At 41.7% G+C, this 22,100-nt stretch overlaps 1 protein-coding gene and 1 non-coding gene across 3 annotated transcripts in view; one reads left to right on the top strand and one right to left on the bottom strand.

Annotated features, from left to right (window-relative positions):
* The window catches only part of AASS (aminoadipate-semialdehyde synthase), a 74,779-nt gene that overhangs the window by 51,814 nt on the left and 865 nt on the right, over positions 1-22,100 (top strand). For both annotated transcript variants that reach the window (XM_015134796.3, XM_077998091.1), the window contains 5 exons: positions 12,690-12,857; positions 17,627-17,722; positions 19,505-19,620; positions 20,265-20,353; positions 21,208-21,384. In XM_015134796.3, the coding sequence (XP_014990282.3) occupies positions 12,690-12,857; positions 17,627-17,722; positions 19,505-19,620; positions 20,265-20,353; positions 21,208-21,384 (646 nt within the window). The remainder of the gene's footprint in view (positions 1-12,689; positions 12,858-17,626; positions 17,723-19,504; positions 19,621-20,264; positions 20,354-21,207; positions 21,385-22,100) is intronic.
* On the bottom strand, positions 17,442-17,503 carry LOC114677215 (U7 small nuclear RNA). Its single transcript, XR_003728511.1, has one exon. It is a non-coding gene; the product is annotated as a U7 small nuclear RNA (small nuclear RNA).

Genomic DNA, 22,100 nt, shown 5'->3' with positions numbered 1-22,100 from the left:
GGGACAGTCTAAATACTCCCTGATCCCAAACCCTTTAATAATGCTGTCTCCATTATCTCCTCCTGTGGTATTTCACAGTGTATATTTTCTGCTCTGTTTAGCATGGTCTCCTTGCAGGTCCAAGCAAAGCCTGTGCCTATTCTTCCCTATGCCTTCTCACAAGTTGTTTCTGCCATTCAAAAATTCACTTCTCTATATATGTAAACACTGGTTATCTCTTGGTTTATTTCAGCATGACAGACATTTTCTGAGTATCTACTATGTGCTGGACTTTGGGCAAGTTACCCAAGACTGGCACGGAGAATGAAATTCATGACCTCAGGAAACTCACAGCTGGATTGGGGATGGGTTTTAGCGCTTAGAATGGAGGGTTTCTTGTGCTGGGGAAAGAAACTGCAATTTCTTCCCCAGCTGCCATGTAACAGAACATAAGAACTCTCTGAGTTTAGTATTATTTTCATTATTTTACAATAAGAAAGCTGTGGCTCAGAGAGCATGTCCAAGGTCATTTGACTGAGAGTCAAACTCAGATCTAACTAACTCTTAAAGATGTTTTTTTCTCCCTTTCCCAGATTGCCTAATGGCTGGAAGGACAGACACGGGAATAAATAATTATAATCGAATACGGAAATTTCCAAAGCATGTTAAAGTGGCTCAGAGGTACAGACAGGAGAACAGTTTAATTGGCCTTGGTGAAGGGGTTGAGGGAAGGAGGATGGGGAGAAGGAAACCTAGTGGAGAAGAGGATGTGCTTGGCCTTGAAGGATATGAAGGTGCCAGCTAGGCAGGGATGTTAGCACTCATGGTATGACAGTTTTACAAGGGGAAAAATCAGGTTTAGGGATTTAAGATAACAGCTACATTTAAAGAAATGGCAAGTGGCAGAGCCAGTATCCAAATCACATCTATCTGACTTCATAGTTTATGCTCATAGTTTGGAGAAAAATGTAATGAGACTCAGAGTGCCTCTTTGAATTGTGTTGTAGGCACTCACTCACCTTGCCCTAGTACTGGCCCTGCAGGGAATGATGAGTAATATGATCAGATAGATGTGTCTTAAAAAGATTATTCTAGCATCAGTATTTTACATTGTCAATGTATCTGTGAATCGAAATGTATTTCAGGAGTTGACAGAAAGAATTTCTTAAGCAACAAGGTGAATGCTGTTATTAGCCATGGTCTTTCGTGCCCGTGATATAGAGAATAACTCATAGTTGGCTGTACCTTGGAATTACAAGGGGAGTTTAAAAAGTGCTTGGGCCTCATCCCTAAAGATTCTGATTTGCCTGGGTTTGGGGATTTTTAAAATCTCCCTAGTGATTCTAATATGCAGCCGAATTTGAGAACAACTGATTTGATGATCAGAGAACCACAGCTACACTTAAAATAGTACTAAACAAGCAGGACACTTTAACTTGGTGCTGGAATGTGTGATATGTTTCAGGATAATAAACAGGATCGATGAGTTCTGGTCTAATTCCTGGCATCCCTCATAACATAGCCAAAGACCTGGCAGTTGAAAAGATCCACCGGATGTCAGTTTCCTGATGTGGAATGTGAGCACTGATGTTCCATCCAATTCTTTAGTTCTATTGTTATGCCCAGACCGTTTATTCCCCGAAGAAGACCACCAGAGTCCAGAGTCAAAGCTAAGCAGCAAGGATCTTTATTACAGGTTCGAACCTGGAGCTCTCACTTGCTCGTGAAACGAGACGGGCAGGAGAGCTCCCCTACTGAGCGCCGAACAATGTTATATAGTCTAAGGAAAGTAGGCATAGAATCATTATACAAATTAGAGGTATGATTGGCTGGAGTTTGAACAAAGCGATTTGGCAAACTATGATTGGTTCCCGCCATTTCTGATATTTCAGTACAACCCTTGAGGCGGAAGAGCAGTTTTACACAAAGGCAGTTAATTATATTGCATCAGGTTGCACGACCAGTTTATGGCTATCTTGCTTAAACACACCTTGTGACCTGGCTATCTTACTTAAACATTCCTTGTGACCTGGCCTCAGAAAGAAAAACATGTACTTACAGAACTTACGAAACCTCTGGTACGTGCAAAGATTAGAGAGCAGAACAAGGGTGTAGCGGGTGGGGGGTGGGTACACATCTATCTTTGTGTCCTTTCATTTCTCCCTTCTCATAAGTAACTGGATGTCCAATCTTGGATTTCCAGAGTCTTATAATATAGCCCCACTTTCTGGGTGCAGGAGAGGCTGGTGATGGCTACGGAGGACCATTAGTTGGATGGTATCAAACCTTTCTCTGACAAATTGTAAAATTTTATTTACCACACAGGGGCCTATAGTGAATAGAAGTAGTAAAGACATTAGGGGGCCTAAAAGGGGTGCCAGAAGGGAAAACATTGAAGAGCTCCACCAATTGTTAGCGGCTGTAGTGAATTGTTGCTTTTTCATTTCTAAGCTTAGTTCGTGTAGGCGTTGGACTCTTTCCTCAACTAACCCTGACTCATTTATATAGAAACAGCATTCTTCTTTGAGGAACATACAGGTACCTCCTTTCTCAGCCGTGAGTAAGTCTAAGGCTCTGCGGTTTTGAAGGGTGACCTGTGCTAGGGAGGTGAGCTGCCGCTGAAGGGAGGCTAGGGAATAGGCGGAGTCTTCCATAGCAACAGAGAATTGTTGTAACAGCTTGTCGTTTTCTATCATGGAGTGTTGTAGGGCCCCTCCTGCTAACCCCGCTGCGACGACAGAGGTGGTTAAGGATATTCCGGCAATTAGTGGTAGAAAAATTGCTCGTCTATGTCGCGCAGTTTTAGTTGGGGCGGTCCCTGCCCAGCCTATGAACTCTGCCGGGGTTAGCAGTGTCAGTCGGGGAACTAGGGTAACAGGGATACACAACTGTCCGTCAGAGATGCTTTTGGACAGAGTTTTTAACAGAGTCATATTACACCAGAAGAACACACCAGGGGGAGCATATATGGGACTATTAGGGTATGTAGCCGATTGGTTGCAGAGGCTGTTGCTAAATGCCGAATAACAATAGGGGTATTTCTCTTGGTATGGGTCACGGTACAGGGCTACATCGGGTATCGTGACTATCGATGAGTTAAAACCTGTATAGTTTGTGGGAGCGGAGGATAGAGGAACAGCCGTTAATGGTGGTCTTCCTAGGGTTGCACACATAAAGCAAGAGGACAGGTCGCCTAAACCAGTGAGGTTGGCGAATGCTAGCCCTTCCCGTAATAGAGTTAGCCAGGAGAAGGGCTGCAAGTCTTGTGATAGCTTGGTTTCTTGCCTGTGGATTTGTGTGTGGATTAAGGGTTGAATCTGGACTAGACTTCTCCACAGATATAAATGGCTACTGGGCCAGGTACTAGTTGATGAGTAATATACTCCCCCATGTTGTGGGGTTGTCCACCGAGAGTCCCATGGGTCTCTAATTATCCAAGTGTAAGTGACGGGAGACTCAGTTTTGTAAAAATACCACCCTTGTCGTTCTCTCCAGTATCGGACAGAGTGCGTCTTACAGTAGCTATATGGGCAACCTGCACTCTGGTGCCACCAATAATTTTTACAATTATATTCAGTTTGATCATATTCAAAACAGATCATGGGTATTGCTGGTTGGGCAATCTGGAACCTAGTGAAATTGAGGTAAACTATAGTATTACACCCTGAGTGGGGGCAGTCTGCGCTAGCTAGCAGTTTACCCGCTTGGGGGGTTTCCCCGGGGTGAGTTTTGTTCTCATAGAGCCAGAACCTCCAGACATAGGGATTAGACAGCGCAGCAGTGAGGAGAGTCAGATGCATAAGGCATAAAAGCATAGGTAAGCTAGACATGGTTACGGCTATGGGGATGACGGCGCAGGGTTAGCTTTAAGGGATTGTTCTTAGCTTTGTCTACAGTCCATGTAACCGGTGCTCCAGACGGCTCGAGAAGGTCGGATGTTGGGTCCACTGGTTTGACGTGTGTGTAGTGGATCCACGAAGCGATGCCTTCTACTTTGAGAGCGGTGGGAGTAGTCAGGAGTACTTGCAGTGGTCCTTTCCACCTGGGTTGAAGAGTTTCTTGCCGGTGGCGCTTGACTAGGACCCAGTCTCCCGGCTGGAATGGATGAGGCATCGGCGGAGGTCCTGCCTCGTATAGTTCTCGTAGTCTGGGCCAAATTTCCTGGTGAATTTTCTGTAAGGCTTGTAAGGAGAACAGGAGCTCAGAGACATTTTCAGTTTCAGGTTTGAGTAAGTCATCTTTTAGACTGGGGACCAGGGGTGGGGGTCTGCCATACATGATTTCATATGGTGTGAGGCCCAGTCTGTAAGGGGTATTTCGGGCCCAGAACAGAGCGTAGGGGAGAAGTACTACCCAATTAGCGCCAGTCTCCATGGTCAATTTAGTTAAGGTCTCCTTCAGAGTCCGATTCATCCTTTCTACCTGTCCTGAGCTTTGGGGCCTATAAGCACAATGTAATTTCCAATTTGCCCCCAGAATGGAAGCCAAATCCTGACTTACCTTAGCAACGAAGGCTGGTCCATTGTCTGACCCTATTTGGACGGGAAAGCCATACCTGGGGAGGATTTCTTCCAAAATTTTCTTTGCTACAACCTGAGCAGTTTCTCTCTTAGTTGGGAACGCTTCTGTCCATCCTGAAAAAGTATCTACAAAGACAAGTAAGTACTGATACCCATATTTTCCAGGCTTTATCTCAGTAAAGTCTATTTCCCAATAGATACCAGGCCTAGTTCCTCTACACCTAATTCCTGCGGTGGTCTGGGTTTGGGGGCAAGCGTTGTTTAGTTGGCAGGCTTTGCAATTTGTTGTGACATCGCTGGCCAGTTCAGCTATGCGCCTGATTCTAAACTTGGCGTGCCTGATTAAGTCCATCATTCGCCGGGCACCCAGGTGGGTTGTCCGGTGGATGTGTTCCAACACCTGCCGTCCTAATTTTTCTGGTAGGATGGTTTGGTCATTTATATCAGTCCACCACCCATTTTTAACCTGTTTTAGGGGAAGCGTGTTCATCCATTCGCGATCCTGTTCGGTATAGTCGGGAAAACATGGCAAATTTCGCGGGCCAGGATCGGGGAGCTGGAGCACGAGGAGCTGACTGGGAGCTTTTGCTATGCTCCTTGCGGTTTGGTCGGCTAAGAAGTTGCCTCGAGCAATTGGCGTAGTTGGTTTCTGATGCCCAGGGCAATGTACAATAGCCAATTTCTTTGGTTTCCACAAAGCAGTTAATAGAGCTAGGATCTCTTGCTTGTTTTTTATTTCTTTGCCTTCGGCTGTTAATAGTCCCCTTTCTCTGTAGATGGCCCCATGTATGTGCGCAGTAGCAAAAGCATAGCGGCTATCCGTGTATACTGTTAGTTTTTTCTCTGCCCCTAGGGTGAGGGCCTGTGTAAGGGCTATCAGTTCGGCTCTTTGGGCCGATGTCCCTGGAGGCAAGGGTTCCGCCCAGATTACCTCAGTCTCTGACGTTACAGCTGCTCCTGCATACCGCTGGCCTTGGTGGACATAGCTGCTGCCATCAGTGAACCAGGTGAGTTCTGTGTCGGGGAGCGGACGATCTTGTAGGTCCTCCTGCACCCCATGCACCTGAGCCAGTATCTCAGTGCACTCATGGGACAGGGCGTCCAAGTCTGGATTTGGCAGCAGTGAAGCAGGGTTTAAAGAGGTTGGGGGCAGAAAAGTTATTCTGAGGGGGTTTAACAGCAGTCCTTGATAGTGGGTGAGCCGGGCGTTACTCATCCATCGGTCCGGCGGCTGCCGGAGGACGCCTTCAATGGCATGCGGGGTTATAACGCGCAACTCTTGCCCCATGATAAGTTTATCAGCGTCTCGGACCATTAGGGTGGTCGCCGCGATTATCCGGAGGCAGGGTGGCCAGCCAGCAGCCACTGAATCTAATTTTTTTGACAAATAGGCAACTGGCCTCTGCCAGGGGCCTAGGTACTGTGTTAACACGGCTTTTGCAACACCCTTACTTTCATCCACGTATAAGTGGAAGGGCTTGGAGACATCAGGGAGCCCCAGCGCGGGGGCTGATAACAAGGCAGTTTTGATTTGCTGAAAGGCCAGCTCAGCCTCTTCCGTCCAATTGAAGGGCTGCCGTTCCTTTGTTGCCTGGTATAGGGGCTTGGCTAACTCAGCAAATCCGGGTATCCATAACCTACAGAACCCTGCCGACCCCAGGAATTCTCTCACTTGCCGTGTTGACTGGGGTCTAGGGATGCGTAGGACTGTTTCCTTTCAGGCTTTGGTTAGCCAGCGTTGCCCCCCTTTTAATAGGTACCCCAGATAAGTTACCTCCGACTTGCAGATCTGAGCCTTTGTTGCTGAGGCTCGGTAGCCTAGCTCCCCCAGAGTCTTCAGGAGGTCCTCAGTCCCTCGAACACAAGTTTCCGGGGACCTGGCCGCTTCTGCTGTGTTGTAGTCCCATCTGGGCCGGGTCAAAGGGAAAGCCGCATTAATGAGGTCAGGATTTGCAGTTGGCTGGCCGTCATCTCCTGGAACCAGTTTTCTGGCCTCAACTTGGATTCTTTCCCGCTCCTCCGTTGTGAACAGGATTCGGAGGAGCTGTTGACAGTCATCCCAGGTCGGCTGGTGAGTAAACATGACACTGTCTAACAATGAGGTTAGATCTTTGGGATTATCTGAGAACCGAGCATTTTGGGACTTCCAATTGTATAAATCATTGGTGGAAAAAGGCCAATACATGAGACGGGAGAGCCCGGTATCATCGAGCGATCCTATTTCTCTGAGAGGCAGGGCTACAGTGGAGTCAGGGAGTCGGGAAGCTTGGTCCCGCTGTACGCGGCCTCGTGTTCGGCTGGCCGGCCCCCCCAGGTTACTTTCGCTCTCGGCTGCTTCTGCTTCTCGGTTTCCCTCTACGGAAGCACCACCCTGGGGGACTGGGTCCTGCGGGATAAGGTGCGGATATGGTGGGGGAAATGTGGGTTCTAACGTTAGGGGGTCCTGGCTGTCCGGCAGCACAGGGGCCGAGGGAGCAGAGGGAGTCTTTTGTCTTGTAGGTCGCGTTACTAGGACTTTGCAGGGCTCAGGGATGAATGGAGTTATCCAGGGTGGTGGGTTTTCCACAAGATCCTGCCACACTAGAATATAAGGAATTTGATCAGGATGTCCTGACTGCCCTGGCAGGAAAATCTTAGTTTTTACCTTAGTAATAATAGAGAGACAGAAAGTTCCTTCGGAGGGCCACCCTACACCGAAAGAGGGCCACTCCGAACGGCAGAAAGTAACTAGCTTTCCCTTCTTTAGTTCTACGCTTAAGTTACGCCCCCGAGCCTTCACATCCTTAAAATTGGTAACAAGGAGTGAGAGCGGCGTGCTCTGGTTGTTGCCCATCTTTGGACTGCTCCTACAAAGAGAAGGGGGGACGAAAATGAGTGTGAAGCAGAGGGGAGTATCTGACAGGTCCGGTCCTGGAAGGGGAAGAAAAGGTTTTATGTTTCGTTTTGGGCTTACACTTAACACTTAACAATAACGGACAGACAGTAATAACGATGAGCATTCGCGAGCGCGTGTCGGACTTCCGACCTGAGTCAGACGGGGCAACCAAGGATGGAGGCCCCCAGATGGGCACTGGGGAACGTCTCCCACCAGTCCCGAGTGGCTGTCTTCTAGCGCGTCCGCCAAGACCGTGCCACTTACAGAACAGACCAATACAGATTACAGATTACGGATTTCGCGAAATTTCAGGGAGACAGACAGAGACAAAGACAGAGACAGTGACAAAGCTGGCTTACCTACAGATTAAGATCCGTTGACTTGGGGGTCTGGTGGGCTTGGGGGAAATCCCGGATGAGCCCCCATTTGTTATGCCCAGACCGTTTATTCCCCGAAGAAGACCACCAGAGTCCAGAGTCAAAGCTAAGCAGCAAGGATCTTTATTACAGGTTCGAACCTGGAGCTCTCACTTGCTCGTGAAACGAGACGGGCAGGAGAGCTCCCCTACTGAGCGCCGAACAATGTTATATAGTCTAAGGAAAGTAGGCATAGAATCATTATACAAATTAGAGGTATGATTGGCTGGAGTTTGAACAAAGCGATTTGGCAAACTATGATTGGTTCCCGCCATTTCTGATATTTCAGTACAACCCTTGAGGCGGAAGAGCAGTTTTACACAAAGGCAGTTAATTATATTGCATCAGGTTGCACGACCAGTTTATGGCTATCTTGCTTAAACACACCTTGTGACCTGGCTATCTTACTTAAACATTCCTTGTGACCTGGCCTCAGAAAGAAAAACATGTACTTACAGAACTTACGAAACCTCTGGTACGTGCAAAGATTAGAGAGCAGAACAAGGGTGTAGCGGGTGGGGGGCGGGTACACATCTATCTTTGTGTCCTTTCACTATGAATCATGAAGCTTTGGACCAGAATCTTAGTCTGATGTTTTATCAAGCACACATCCTTTTACATGCTACAGCCTGTCTCCTATTGCATTCCAACTGCTCCTTTTACCTTCTGCGATCTTAAGAGACTGGCCTATGTTTAGTATAAATTAACATGTGAAAGCAAGACAAATTCTTGTCTCAGTTGAGTAAAACACTTATTTTCAGGAGGCCTTATAAATGCTAAAGTTGGTAACAATGAAAGGGTCAGCAGAGTACAATCATCTAAAAGAAAGAGCAAGAAACTTGCTATCTGTGGGCCTGGCTCTGCCATTACTGGTTGTGAGCTTTGGGTTCCTTGTCGGAAGATGAGGACAATCACGCCAGCCTTCCGGGGTTCTTAGTCAGTGAGGTCACATAGATTGCAATCTGCCTAACAGCAGATTGTCAGGCATGTAATCAATCTAGCAAATATTAGCTACTTAAGGAAATTAGTAGTTGTGAGGGTTTAAGAAAAGCAAGAGGTTATTTTCAGGTAGCAGAAGTTGTATTTGTTAGATTTGAAGTTCTCCTCTTTCATCCTCAACTTCTTTTGTAAAAATGAGTACTTTTTGCATCTCTCTGACACTGTGGAGGATACCAAGAGAAAACATGACACTTTTCTTTTCTTTGCTAAAATAATACTCTTTTCAAGGTCCCACTTGCGTTTCCTCTTGTGGATGAAGCTTTTTGTGACCACTCCAGCCTCTGTTCACTATTATTTTGTCTGAACTGAATCAAAGAATCAGACACTTCGTTTTTCCGTGTCTAAGAATTTTCTAGGTGCTGCATTATTCAGTCAATAATTCAAGTGTTTCAGTGTGTTTCCCAAGCCAGATTGTTAAACAACTTAAAACCTCTCTTGTATTCTTGCCCTTCACTCCCTGTGCCATCATCACCCTGCACCATGGAACGGGTCTTAAATAATTCACAGAATCATAATGGGGAACCAAGTCACTTCTCTGACTTCTACTTAAAATTGAAGCCTTAAACTTTTCCAGAAATTGGGCAGTGGCCTATGAATTTGAATATATCTCATTGTTTTATATCTTTGCAGTAATTTCTAGCCACTTGTACTATTTCTAACTTCTAATTTGATTCTTAACAATTGTGATTTTCTTCCACATATTCAGAGACAGTGATTTCATCTTTTCTTGGTTTCATTCCCCTCACAGGGGTGGTATACTTATTTACATTGGTGGCATTTGGGAGTGACATGGCAGAGCTTTGCCATCACCTTCTGCAGTGTTTCCCAGTCTAACCTGGCAAAACATGTAATCTGAGTGAGAAGTGTGCTTGCTCTGCAAACATCGCTTTAAGAGAAGTTTTCTAGCCCTCTATCCATTGCCTGCCACCACCTTGACTGCAGCACCCAGCCCCTTGGAAATCAAGAGCTACCACTGTCTTCCTTTGCCTGTATCCATTCTTTATGCAGCTTTCATGTGGATCCCAGGTGGCATAATCTGGAATGCTGACTTTGTCAATATCCCCTTAAAAATACTGATTCAGAAACAAGCATGATTAAGGGGACAGTGTAGTAGAAGGAACACAGACATTGCAGTCAAATAGAACTGAGTTCAATTTGCCTTTGGGTGACTCAGCCTCAGTTTTTACCTCTGAAAAATGGGTTATTTCATGGATTAAAGATAATGCCCAGTACAAGGCACGGGGCACATAGTGGGCCCTGAAAAAATGATTGTATATTTCCTTATTAATTTGGTGATCAAGCTTATTGTGATTATTTAAATATATATGATACATTATTCAAATATAACAGTGATTCTCTCTAGTTGGGAGATACGTATTTGTGTTTGTCTGTGTGTGTGTGTGTGAAAGAGCTGGACCTAGAGAAACTTGCAACAGCAGTGAATAATGAGCCTGAGCATTGTCAGAGCAGAAAGAAACGTATATTCTCCACAAAACAGATGAATATGTTTCTGTTGTCATTCAAATTATTAATAAAACAATAACGAAGAAAGAACTTATTGTTGAACTACATTATATGCCACTAGAAATACAACTATGAATTAATATCAAATGACAATGATTACCCAGTAATTTTTGGGTCAGGTTGCTTAGCCAACTGACATTCTCAATAAATGAACCATTGCCATTCAGCTTACATTTCTCCATCTTCTTTGTAAGGATTTCATGATAGACTTATGAACTTGCTGTTTTATTTCTGATTGGTAAGCTGGAATATTGTCGTCTTTATTGAATTTTTCTTTCAGAAATTTTCCTGACCTTCAAACAAGCAAACAAAACTTAAGAACTGTCATAGATTACAGAAATGAGATGGGTGTGAAGACCCTAACGGTCAACATTTGCTTTTTTTGTTTTTTAAGAGATGGTGTCTTAAACAGCCTGTGTCTCTCAGGCTATTCTCAAACTCCTGGGCTCAAGCCATCCTCCTGCCTCAGCCTCCTGAGCCAAGTAGCTGGGATTACAGGTGGGCACTACAATGCCCAACATTTGCTTTCTTACATTTTTTCAAAAATTTAGAATTCTTTTAAATATATTGATTTTAAAGATGTAGTACAGAAATCATCCCTTTGGAAATGTTTACTCTGCAGTCTAGAAGAGTTCACAAGAAAATTAAATGAAAGGCATTCCTTACATCCTTCATTCAGATTTTCACTTTTGAAATTTGAAATGGTGCTTGGCACTCTCCAAAGTGAGCCTCTGAACTGAAAAGACTCCAGTGGTCCTGACATTGCAGCCAGCATAGCCCTTTTCTTTCTGGGGCTTCATCCACATATAAATGAGTTTCCATTTTCTGTCTCATACAAAGGCACGTTCAGAACCCATCTACAAATAAGGCATGAGAATCATTAAGTTTAGCCAAAGGCCTCTTCAGGCAAATCCTGTGAATCCACCTTAAAGTACATTGGCAGCTCCCTGGTACAGTATTGCTTTGTGCAGCTTAGAGAAATTGGTCAGAAATTGTTTCCAGTGGTACAATAAGGATAAAATTCAGTTCCACCAGCAGCACCAACCAGAATTCTCACACCTAATTTTATCACTCCAGAATACTTTCCATTATCTCAATGATAATAATAAGCCTCATAAACTAAAAGAAAATTTGTCCTTTAATTATAGAGACAAAGAAATCCTTCATTGCATTTTGAGTATGTGTGATGGGGGTAGGGGTATGGGAAATAGAAGTACTGAGATATCAAAAGATTTTTATTTCATCACTCATGTTATTCCCTTCACAATTTGTGTGATCCCCGACACATAGATAGTAACTGCTCAATAAATTTAGCTGTCTGAATGAAATGTATGTGACTGATGACTAATGTGGCATTTAGAAGGGTCATGAAAGTAAAAGAAAAGAATGAGACTCATCCTTTTTGATGGCTGCATAGTATTCCATGGTGTATAAAGGAACACCCTTGCTCTAAAAGTATAATCTTTGTGCCTTTCACAATTCACACCTGGGAACTGATTGTCACATAAAAAGAGGCTTCCAATATCTTTTATAAAAATAATGGAAACCCATTTATTGATTAGGCCACCCTATGGCTCTGGAAAGCCTACACTTCCATAAATCTAACTCTATATATGTATGTGTGTGCATGGGGGGTGTATATAAGTCACTTCTGGACCCTCAATTCTGTTCTACTGACAACATGTCTAGCACCATATCAATATCACACTGTTGAACTTCCATGGATGTATGGCTTTATATCTGGTAAAGTAAGTCTCCCTTCATATTTTTCCTTCTCCAAAATCGCCTTGTGTATTTTACAGTTTATTCTTCTAAATAAACTTTAGGATGAGTTTAAAAAAAAAAAAAAAAAGAAAAGAATGAGAATATTGATTGTTGTTTGAGCATAGAAGCCATTTAAATAATTATCTGTTGCTTTAACTTATTTTTTTAAGTTTATTTTTTAAACATTTTTATATAAAATAATTTTAGATGTTTATTTTTTAAACATTTTTTATTTTAAAATAAATGTCTAAAAAAATAAAATTAAAATGTTTATTTTAAAACTTTTTTCTAAATATTTATATTTTTTAAAAAGGCAAATTCTAGTGGTAAATAATTTAGTGCCATTTTATCCAGGGGAAGGAAAAAACTTGAAAATAAGACCTTATGTTTAGAAAAACTAAATGTTTTAGAGTCAAATTTTAAAGCTTGAGAGAAGAATTGCTTTGTGAATTATGATATTAGAAGAACAGCTTAAGTATGGGATAATGATTATGGTGGTTTCATTATTTTTTTTTTCAAAGTTCTGTTGCTTTCTTTGTCCATATAATTCAGGGAAGCCCTAAAAGAAAGGAACAACTGTAACCCCATCTGTGCCTTCTCAATGTTCCTCAGGTTGTGAATGTTGCAGGGGGCATCTCCTTTCTTGATGCCGTTACATCCATGGATTTTTTCCCAGGATTAAATTTGGAAGGCTATCCTAACAGAGACAGTACGAAATATGCTGAGATTTATGGCATTTCTTCTGCTCACACTTTGTTGCGGGGGACACTGAGATATAAGGTAAGCAGCTGGACTTTAGATTCAACATGTTGCCAGTTTTGATGTAAGTGATGTGTACACTTAACTTTTCTTAGTAGTCAAAATAATTAAGATGATAAACCAAGTTGGAGTCTATTTCTTTTTTTCAGAAATCTTATGATTGAATATTTTAGGAGACTCACCTCAAAATAAAAAGATAATTAATTGACTCATTAGGATTGAGGACAGGCAGGGCTTCAGGCTTAGTGAGAGTTAGAGGTCAAGTGACTTCCCCAGGACCTGATTTCTCGTAACCTCTCGGCTCTTCTTTCCAGTATTCACTGGAGTCTCAATTGCTATGCGATGGCAGAGTTGTGGCAGCATCCCCAGGCTCTCAGGATCAAATTCAGTGGGAATAAAAAATGATACCGTTCTAATAGCCAAAAATACGATTTTTGTCTCATTAGCTCCCTAAGGTCAGTGGGATAAAATGTGCTCATCTACTTTGACCTATGTTATATGTCCCTAGAAATGGAGATGGATTCAATGTCATTAAAAAATGAGGACTGGGGTGGAGGAAACAGACAAGATTAAAGGGGCCTCCCCAGAGCAAATCCAAAATGTTTTTAAACCACAAAATGGGGAGTACATTCTAGGAGCATAAATGCAAATGTCCACTACACATTTGTTGATCACAAAAAAAGCAGTTACAAGTGTAACCAAATCAAGACAACTGGTTTAATAGTTTTCTAGCATAATATCACAAATTGGGTAGCTTGAAACAATAGAGATTTATTCTGTCACCATTCAGGAGGCCAGAAGTCTGAAATCAAGGTGTGTGTGAGTAAGGTTGGTGCCTTTTGGAGGCTTGACTTTGAGACACATCCATCCAGTTTGTGCCTCAGTTTCATATCACCCTCTTCTGTATGTCTCACTGTGTTGCCTCCCGTCTTATTAGGGCACTAGTCATTGGACTTAGGGTTCACCCTAAATCCAGGTTGACTTCATATTGAGATCCTTAATTAATTCTATCTGCAAACATTCAAGTGAAGCCATATTCTGAGGCTCTGGATGCCCATAAATTTGGCGACAGGGCACTCAACTCAACCTAATGTAACCAGCATACCTAAAATACATGCGTCTCTCAAGATCAGAGACCTGGCTGCAAATCTGTCTGTCTTGTGAGATTTCCTGGCTAAGGCCAGAGAGGGGATTTGTCTCATGTGTGTTATCTAGTATTCTCTAATTATCTTTTTAACTGGAAGATGTAAGGCACATGGACCTGTCAGTGATGACTCTTCAATCATGTGCCTGCTTTTCTGTCGCTCTCTTATCTTTTTTGCTGGCTGTTCCTTTTGCCTGGAAATTTTCCTCCAAGTATTTGTATCGTACTCCTTCAGGCCTTGTTCTTTTCTTCTTTGCAACCCTGCCCCTGGTAACCCGGTTTTATTATCTATCTCTGCATATTTTACTTTCTTAAAAAAAAAGGATTCTGCATGTAAGTGAGATCATGCAATATTTTACTTTTTGTGTCTCACTTATTCCACTTAGCAAAATGTCTTCCAGGTTCACCCACCTATCTGTTCTTAAAAAGAAAACAACCACTGTATTTCTTACTCTTGAGAGCTTCTGTTACATTTATGGGCACTTAGCGTTTACTTGTCAGCATTTTAAATTATAATTTTATGTATATTTTTCTTGTCTCCCCAAAGAGATTGTAAGCTCCTAGAGAGCAGGTGCTTGTACTCCATGAATATGACTTTTTCATTGTCCAGGAATCAAATGAGACATCAATGACAATGTCCTCCTGAGATCTAGGAGCTGTGGCTCTTCTACCAACCTTTAGGCACAGTAGAAATTCTAGTCTGAACTCATGCATACTATCCCCAGCTCTGGCAGATTTCTTCATCTCTTTTCTTCAATTTGTTCAAAGAATATGAGTAGTAACTTTTTTTTTTTTTTTTTTGGCCAGTAGTTAGGATATATGGCTTTCAGTATAGTCTTTTGACAAACATATAGATCCTGGAATGAAGGATTTTAATAGATTTAAACATTGAATAAAGGTCTCAACAAGGTGTGCAAGTGGGAGACATCCCCACAGATTCTGAGGATGGAAGATGTCACAGTGTTCATAATCATAAGGGCCACCATCCTGGGCAATGCCAGCAACCCTTTGGTAACCCTAACATTCTTTCCAGTACTGGAGATGAGATACCATCATTCAAATATGACAAAGAGGCCTTGGCTACTCTCCTTCTCTGCCTGCCTGTCACCTGCTTGTCCTTCTAGATGCAGCTTAATAGCACCTTCCTATGGTATCCTCCCTAACTCCTTCCCCTTGAACCACCCACCCCCATCTATGTGAGTTCCCCTTCTTTTGTGCTCCCACAGCTATGTTTTCCTGTAACCTAGCACATATTAATATAATACTCTGCTACAGTTTAGTCATCAGTGGTGATGCATTTTTGCGCTCCATGGACTAGGAATTATTTACTTGACTTATCTGACCCTTCTGTTGACTGCAGTTTCTGCATAGATGGGACTGCATTTTTTTTTCGTCTCTGTGGCCTCAGTCCCTAGCACAAGTCTGACATATGGCAGCAGTTTGCTAAATGCTTATTGATGAATGAATACCTAAAATAAATTCATTTCTAGGGGTCAGCATAAAAATATATTTCTGAGATTAATAAATAGCTCAGAAATCAGCATTTTAGATGTTGGATAAAGAGATCTCTATCACCTAACAGGTCCCAGAAGCGAGCTAAACAAGCTAGTGATATTACTTTTCTGTTTCTCCTCTTTGAAGTATATTTGCATTTGGATTAGAGCAAATGAGAATTCTTTTTTTAGTAACCTTTAAACAGTTTGAACAATATAACCTTTAGAAATGTGAAAATTGCTAGTTGACCAGACATTCAGTTGTGAAGTATCTGATGGTTACAGGAACTATTTTATATTTTAAAAACTCTGTTGCTCCCTAGAATTACTTCCCTCTCTCTCTTTTCTTCTCTCTCTCTCTGCTTGAGCAGTAATTACAACAGCTGCAAAATTTCTTATCTTAGCCCTCTCACCCTGCTTCCCATTTGCACACTGGAGAATAAACCATTATGGTCTTTCTTCACTTCATCTATTATTCAGAATCTATTTATCCAGCCATTTGTTCCTTTTTAGGGGATTGGAATGCTGAATAATGGATTGGAATGTTGAATAATGTTGAATACCTTCCTATGGTATCCTCCCTAACTCCTTCCCCTTGAACCACCCAGCCCCATCTATGTGAGTTCCCCTTCTTTTGTGCTCCCACAGCTATGTTTTCCTCTAACCTAGCACCTATTAATATAATACTCTTCTACAGTTTAGTCATCAGTGGTGATGCATTTTTGCTCACCATGGACTAGGCATTATTTGCTTGACTTATCTGCCCCGAAGTGGGCATTGGGATGAAGAATATGCACACAAATAAAATATAATATAACATAATATAATATAATATAATAAAGATATTATTTCCCTCCTTTCAATACCTACAGTACAGCAGCTGAATAGACAATTAATTACAAGCTGTATTAATTGCCATGATAAAGGTATATACAAAATGCTACAAGAAGGGAGTCTCCACTCACCTAGGGGACTCAGAAGAGGTGCTAAACTAGGTCTGAAGGGAGGAGAAAACATTTCATAAATGAAGAAGTATGGACAACACATTCCAGTTACAGGAGCAGCATATACGGAGGCCCTGGTTTCTGGAGGAACACAGCGCATTTGGGGAATAGTAAAAGTGGAGATCTGTGAGTTAGGTTAGATGAGCATATTGTGATGGGTTTTATATACTATACCAAGGACCTCAGGTTTGCTTTGTAGACAATGAAAGACATATGAGGAATTTTTATCAGAGTGGTGATGTCATCATTATCTTAGAAAAATCTCTCTGATTCCTACCTCTTTTTCTTCTCTCCGTATATCTTGGGGGTAGTGGCTCTAATCAGTAGATTGGATTATCTGCTTTTGAGGAGGATATTCTTTTCTTTTTTTTTTTTTTTTTTTTTTTTTTTTTTTTTTTGAGACGGAGTCTCGCTCTGTGGCCCAGGCTGGAGTGCAGTGGCGCGATCTCGGCTCACTGCAAGCTCCGCCTCCCGGGTTCACGCCATTCTCCTGCCTCAGCCTCCCGAGTAGCTGGGACTACAGGCGCCCACAACCGCGCCCGGCTAATTTTTTGTATTTTTTTTAGTAGAGACGGGGTTTCACCGTGGTCTCGATCTCCTGACCTTGTGATCCGCCCGCCTCGGCCTCCCATAGTGCTGGGATTACAAGCGTGAGCCACCGCGCCCGGCCCGAGGAGGATATTCTTACAAGTTCCTCCTTCCATTATAAGAAAGAGCTCAACTGACTGTTCTATTAAATAATATTCTGCTGAGCTGACAGCATATAACACATAAGAAAATTTGCCCTTATGCTGCCAGAAAATTTCATTCACATGTTACCCAGAAACAGAAGTAAAGACCTAAGTTTTGCAAGGTCTTTTATGTAAACCAGTGGAATTGTTATGACACTATTGATCTCAGTTTGAGTTTGAAATTAGTTGTAACTATATCCTCAATACATTTTTTTTTTTTGGTGGGTTGTGGAGAGGGGTTTCTAGTAAAGATGAGAAAACCTGCTTGGCAAATTCTAAAAGAGCTGTAGCACTCATATCATCAATATAAACAATTATTTTCTAAATTAGTTATGAAGATCCCTCTTTTCAAAAATATTTTATATTTTTTCATTGGAAGAAAAACATTTTATATACTGCTTATTAATTCTTGTTTCAGGGATATATGAAAGCTTTGAATGGATTTGTAAAATTAGGTCTTATAAACAGAGAAGCACTTCCTGCCTTCAGACCTGAGGCCAACTTTCTCACCTGGGTGAGTGACTCTGGAATTACGTTCTATCTGCTCCTCTTCAGAAATACCTTCTGAAATGGTCGGGGGTGAACTCTGCTTTGGATCAACAAAAGAACCCATTTATTAGCTTATGAGCAGGAAGATAAATCGTAATTCTGAAGCCCCCTTTCCCCTCACTGTTGTGGAAGAATGGAGAGGGTATGGGGCTGACACATATCAGGCCTATTTCCTGCAGCAACTTACATCATTTGACTGCTCCTTGAGCTATGGTAAGAGATGGATTTGCTCTCTGCATTAAGCTCTGAGCTCTTCCAGTCGTTTAAGTGGTGACCCAGTGATGGGAGTCACTTGGGCTTCCTGAAAGTGAGAATCCAGGAGAGTTACTAGTGTATTACAGAACTGGATTCCCAACCTCCAAATCTTGTCAATACTCTCATGTGGTTACTTAGAACTATGAGTGTTTTGATTTTCAGTTACCAAGCTTATGTGTCCATCTTTTGTTCTACCAAAATCTTAAGGCCTCAGAGTTGGAATGAACTTTGGAGGCTTGGAAATGAATGTGAAGTAGAGCTTCCACTAACTGCTCAGAATTAACTCATTACCAGCTGGTCATTCAACTTAAACTAGTGTGCCCATATTCCAATAGAAATGCCAGAAATGTATCACAAGGAGAAAAGGACCAATGTTGCTAATTCTATTAAATCTCAAAAAAAAAATTTTGGTATTCTTGCTAGCTAGTTTCATTAAAAAAATTATTTTTTAATTTTTTATGGGTACATAGTAGGTGTGTGTATTTATGGAGGACATGATATATTTTGAAATAGGCATGCAATGTGTAATAACCTCATCAGGGTAAATGGAGTATCTACCACCTTAAGCATTCATCACTTCTTTGTGATGCTTTTACACTCATTTTTTTGTGTGTGCATTTGTGAACCTTTCCAATCTTAAGTTTTACCTTTCATAAATTTACTTGTTGGGTAGGAGTGAATAAATATCTGCAGAGAGAACCTGGGGTTGAGGCAGCTGGCTTGAGAAGGTTGGTGCAGACATTCTTAGGGATGGTCTTTTTTGTAAAAGACCAGGTTATAAATGTTTTAGACTTTATGGGCCACATGGTCTCTGTCAGTACCACTCACTTCTCCCATAGACGATACATAAACCAATGAGCATGACTGTGTTTCAATAAAACTTTTTATTTAATGAAACACAGTGAGCCAAATTTGGTCTGTGAACCAATTGGTTCACTCCTGATCTAGAGCATAGCATTTCCTTTGGGAGCCTAGAGAAAGTCTTGTTTCGAAAGTAGAAAAAACTATGGCTACTGTTTACATGTTCTTCCTTTGAGATTTTATTAACTGCAAGGTCTTTCTTATCTCTTGAACCTACAAAAGAACCTGGGTTGCTACTGGCAACCACTGCAGTAAGCCTTTTCCAATTCATCCTGGTCAAAATGGACTGCTAGAGGGTAGGGGGAGAATGGGTAAAAAAATAGTGATAGAGAGGATATACAAAGACAGGGAATGTGCTAGTAAGAAGCACACCATCTGTTTTGTATTGAGTTGATCTTAGAACCCATTTTTATTGGTGAAGTATCATTTTGGAATAGCAGCTATTTATTGATGTGTAGGTATGCAGATGCGTATATGTATGTGTATGTGTTACAATTTCCTGTTTCCAATTATTTTTAATTTTAAAATTTGAGGTGTATTTGAAGTTCAGTGTTTTAGTAGGATAATTTTTCAGTTAATTAAAAAAAAATTATTAGAGACTTAGAAATTTTGTCTTTATTTTTCTAACCAGAAACAACTCCTCTGTGACCTAGTTGGGATTTCACCCTCCTCTGAGCACAATGTGTTGAAGGAAGCTGTTCTTAAGAAACTAGGAGGAGACAATACCCAGTTGGAGGCTGCTGAATGGTAGGCACCCACCACTCAACTTAGAGCAAAATATACTGGATCAATGATTGCTAATTTCTACTAAAAAAAAAGTTAAATATTTTACATTTGTCTTTGATTAATTTGTTGCTCTAATGTGGGTAGAGAGATTATCATGTGCCATGTTCATGTGGTCATAGAGAGTAGATAAAAAAAGGAGCTCTATGGCAATTATAATTTGAGAAATGCTTATCTGGAAACACTTTATCACTCAGTTCCCAAGCATAGTGGGGTATTTTTGCTTTCCTGTAGGAGATTCTGAGTAGTCAGAGAATATTACATTAAAACATTCTTTCATATGACTGCTGTGGCATCCTGCTGGTATACTTAATGTTGGAGAACTAACCTCTAAGTTAATCTCATAAAGAGCTTTGTAAGAACATGGGATTACAATGCATCATCTCTGCCCTGCTCCGGGGAGTAGTGTCTGGGTGAGTCTGGAGATGATTCTGAAGGTTAAAACATTGATATTGTTATTATTTTACACTTTAGGAAAATCCTACAACTTGAGTTACTATCTTGTAATTCTGCCCTTTCAAGATTAAATTCAAGGAGCTCCCTTTTGCTTCCCAAATGAGAACATGTATAGGACTTGAACTAATGCAGCCATCTCCTGTGCTTTTCAGGTTGGGCTTACTTGGGGATGAAGAAGTCCCTCAGGCAGAGTCCATTGTGGATGCCCTCTCCAAGCATTTGGTCATGAAGCTTTCCTATGGTAGGCTATGAAGTGTTAGCTAAATATACCTGAAGAAGAATCAAAAGATAGAGTCAGTGCAGATAATCATACTGGAAGGTTGGCGCCAAGCAGCTGGAATGGGAAGATGTGGTGTGACGAAAAGGCAATTGGACTATTTTTCCAGGGAGAAGAATTTGAGAATTATTAAGTAAAAATAAAGATAGTTATTATAGAAAAGGAAAAACATAGTTTTACTGTTTGTTTATTTATTTATTTATTTGAGATAGAGTCTTGCACTGTCACCAGGCTGAAGTGCAGTAGTGTGATCTTGGCTCAATGCACTTCTGCCTCCCAGGTTCAAGAGATTCTTCTGGCCTCAGTCTCCTGAGTAGCTGGGACTACAGGTGTGCGCCACCATGCCCAGCTAATTTTTGTATTTTTAGTAGAGACAAGGTTTCACCATGTTGGCCAGGATGGTCTTCATCTCTTGACCTGGTGATCCGCCCACCTCAGCCTCCCAAAGTGCTGGGATTACAGGCATGAGCCACTGTGCCTGACATTACCTTTTTTTTTTTTTTTTTTTTTTTTAATGCATTAGGCAAATGCCTAAGAAGCATTTTTGGAGCACACTAAAAGGCCTCTAAAGCAGTGCCTTCGTGTCTGTAAACAGGATACGGTGATACCATCCCAGATAAAGGAATGCAATCAGAGTTCTAATTTCCTTGAGGTTTTCACTTTGACTTTGGGCTAAAAAGCTGTGTAATTAATTGTCTAGTGATCATATATAAAAGGAGGGAAAACTTTTAAAACCAGAAGGGCAGGAGGAGGAGATGGTAAACGATATTTGAGTTGTAATGATAGTGGCATTTTTACTTATCTTTATTTGTTTTAAGGTCCTGAAGAAAAAGATATGATTGTGATGAGAGACAGCTTTGGAATCAGACATCCTTCTGGACATTTAGAAAATAAAACGATTGATCTTGTGGCTTATGGGGACATCAATGGCTTTTCAGCCATGGCTAAAACCGTGGGGTTACCCACCGCCATGGCAGCCAAAATGTTGCTTGACGGTAAGTCTGTTCATTTGAGGCATGAGCCTGTTTCCATATCACCTCCAAGTCATTTGGTGCCTGGACATCAAGTAATTGCTTTTGAGTATAACACAGGCATTCACTAAAAGTGAGCCATCTTAGAAGATCCAAGCGCGGACTGCCAGGGAGGGCCCCTGTTGGTGAGTAAAGCATGGGGGCTTTGGAGATAGACTTGATTTTCGCTCCAGCTCAATTACAAGGTGGCTGAGTGATGGGCTGCAAGTTACTCAGCACCTCTGAGCAAGAGTTTCCTCATATTTAAAGTGGGTATTGCCATCCCTATTTCATAGAGTTGTTGTGACACTAACTGATATAATACATAAATCTGCTGCCACATAGAGGGGTCCCCAGGGAATGGTCACTTCCTTCCTTTCTTTCTTTGGTTTTTGCCATGTTGGGAGTGATAACTCTAAAATAGAAAAAGATATTCACTCCAGATTCTCAAGAATATAGGTTAAGTTTTATTAATCTTCATATCTCAGTATATTATTAGTACTCAATATATATTTTAGACTAAATGAATACAAATTTCAATTCTCCACTCTCCCTAGAAGATCACATAGACATTCAATAAGCATTGCCTCTGTTTGGCTCTCAAGAAAGAATGAGGGGAGTAGAAAATATCAAAGCATATAAATGTGAAATAATGAAAAAAATATATAGTAGCATATCAGCTAATATCAAATTCAATGACC

This window comes from Macaca mulatta, chromosome 3, assembly GCF_049350105.2.
Source record: "Macaca mulatta isolate MMU2019108-1 chromosome 3, T2T-MMU8v2.0, whole genome shotgun sequence".
Lineage (NCBI taxonomy): Eukaryota > Metazoa > Chordata > Mammalia > Primates > Cercopithecidae > Macaca > Macaca mulatta.
This window is presented reverse-complemented; position numbering and strand designations above follow the sequence as displayed.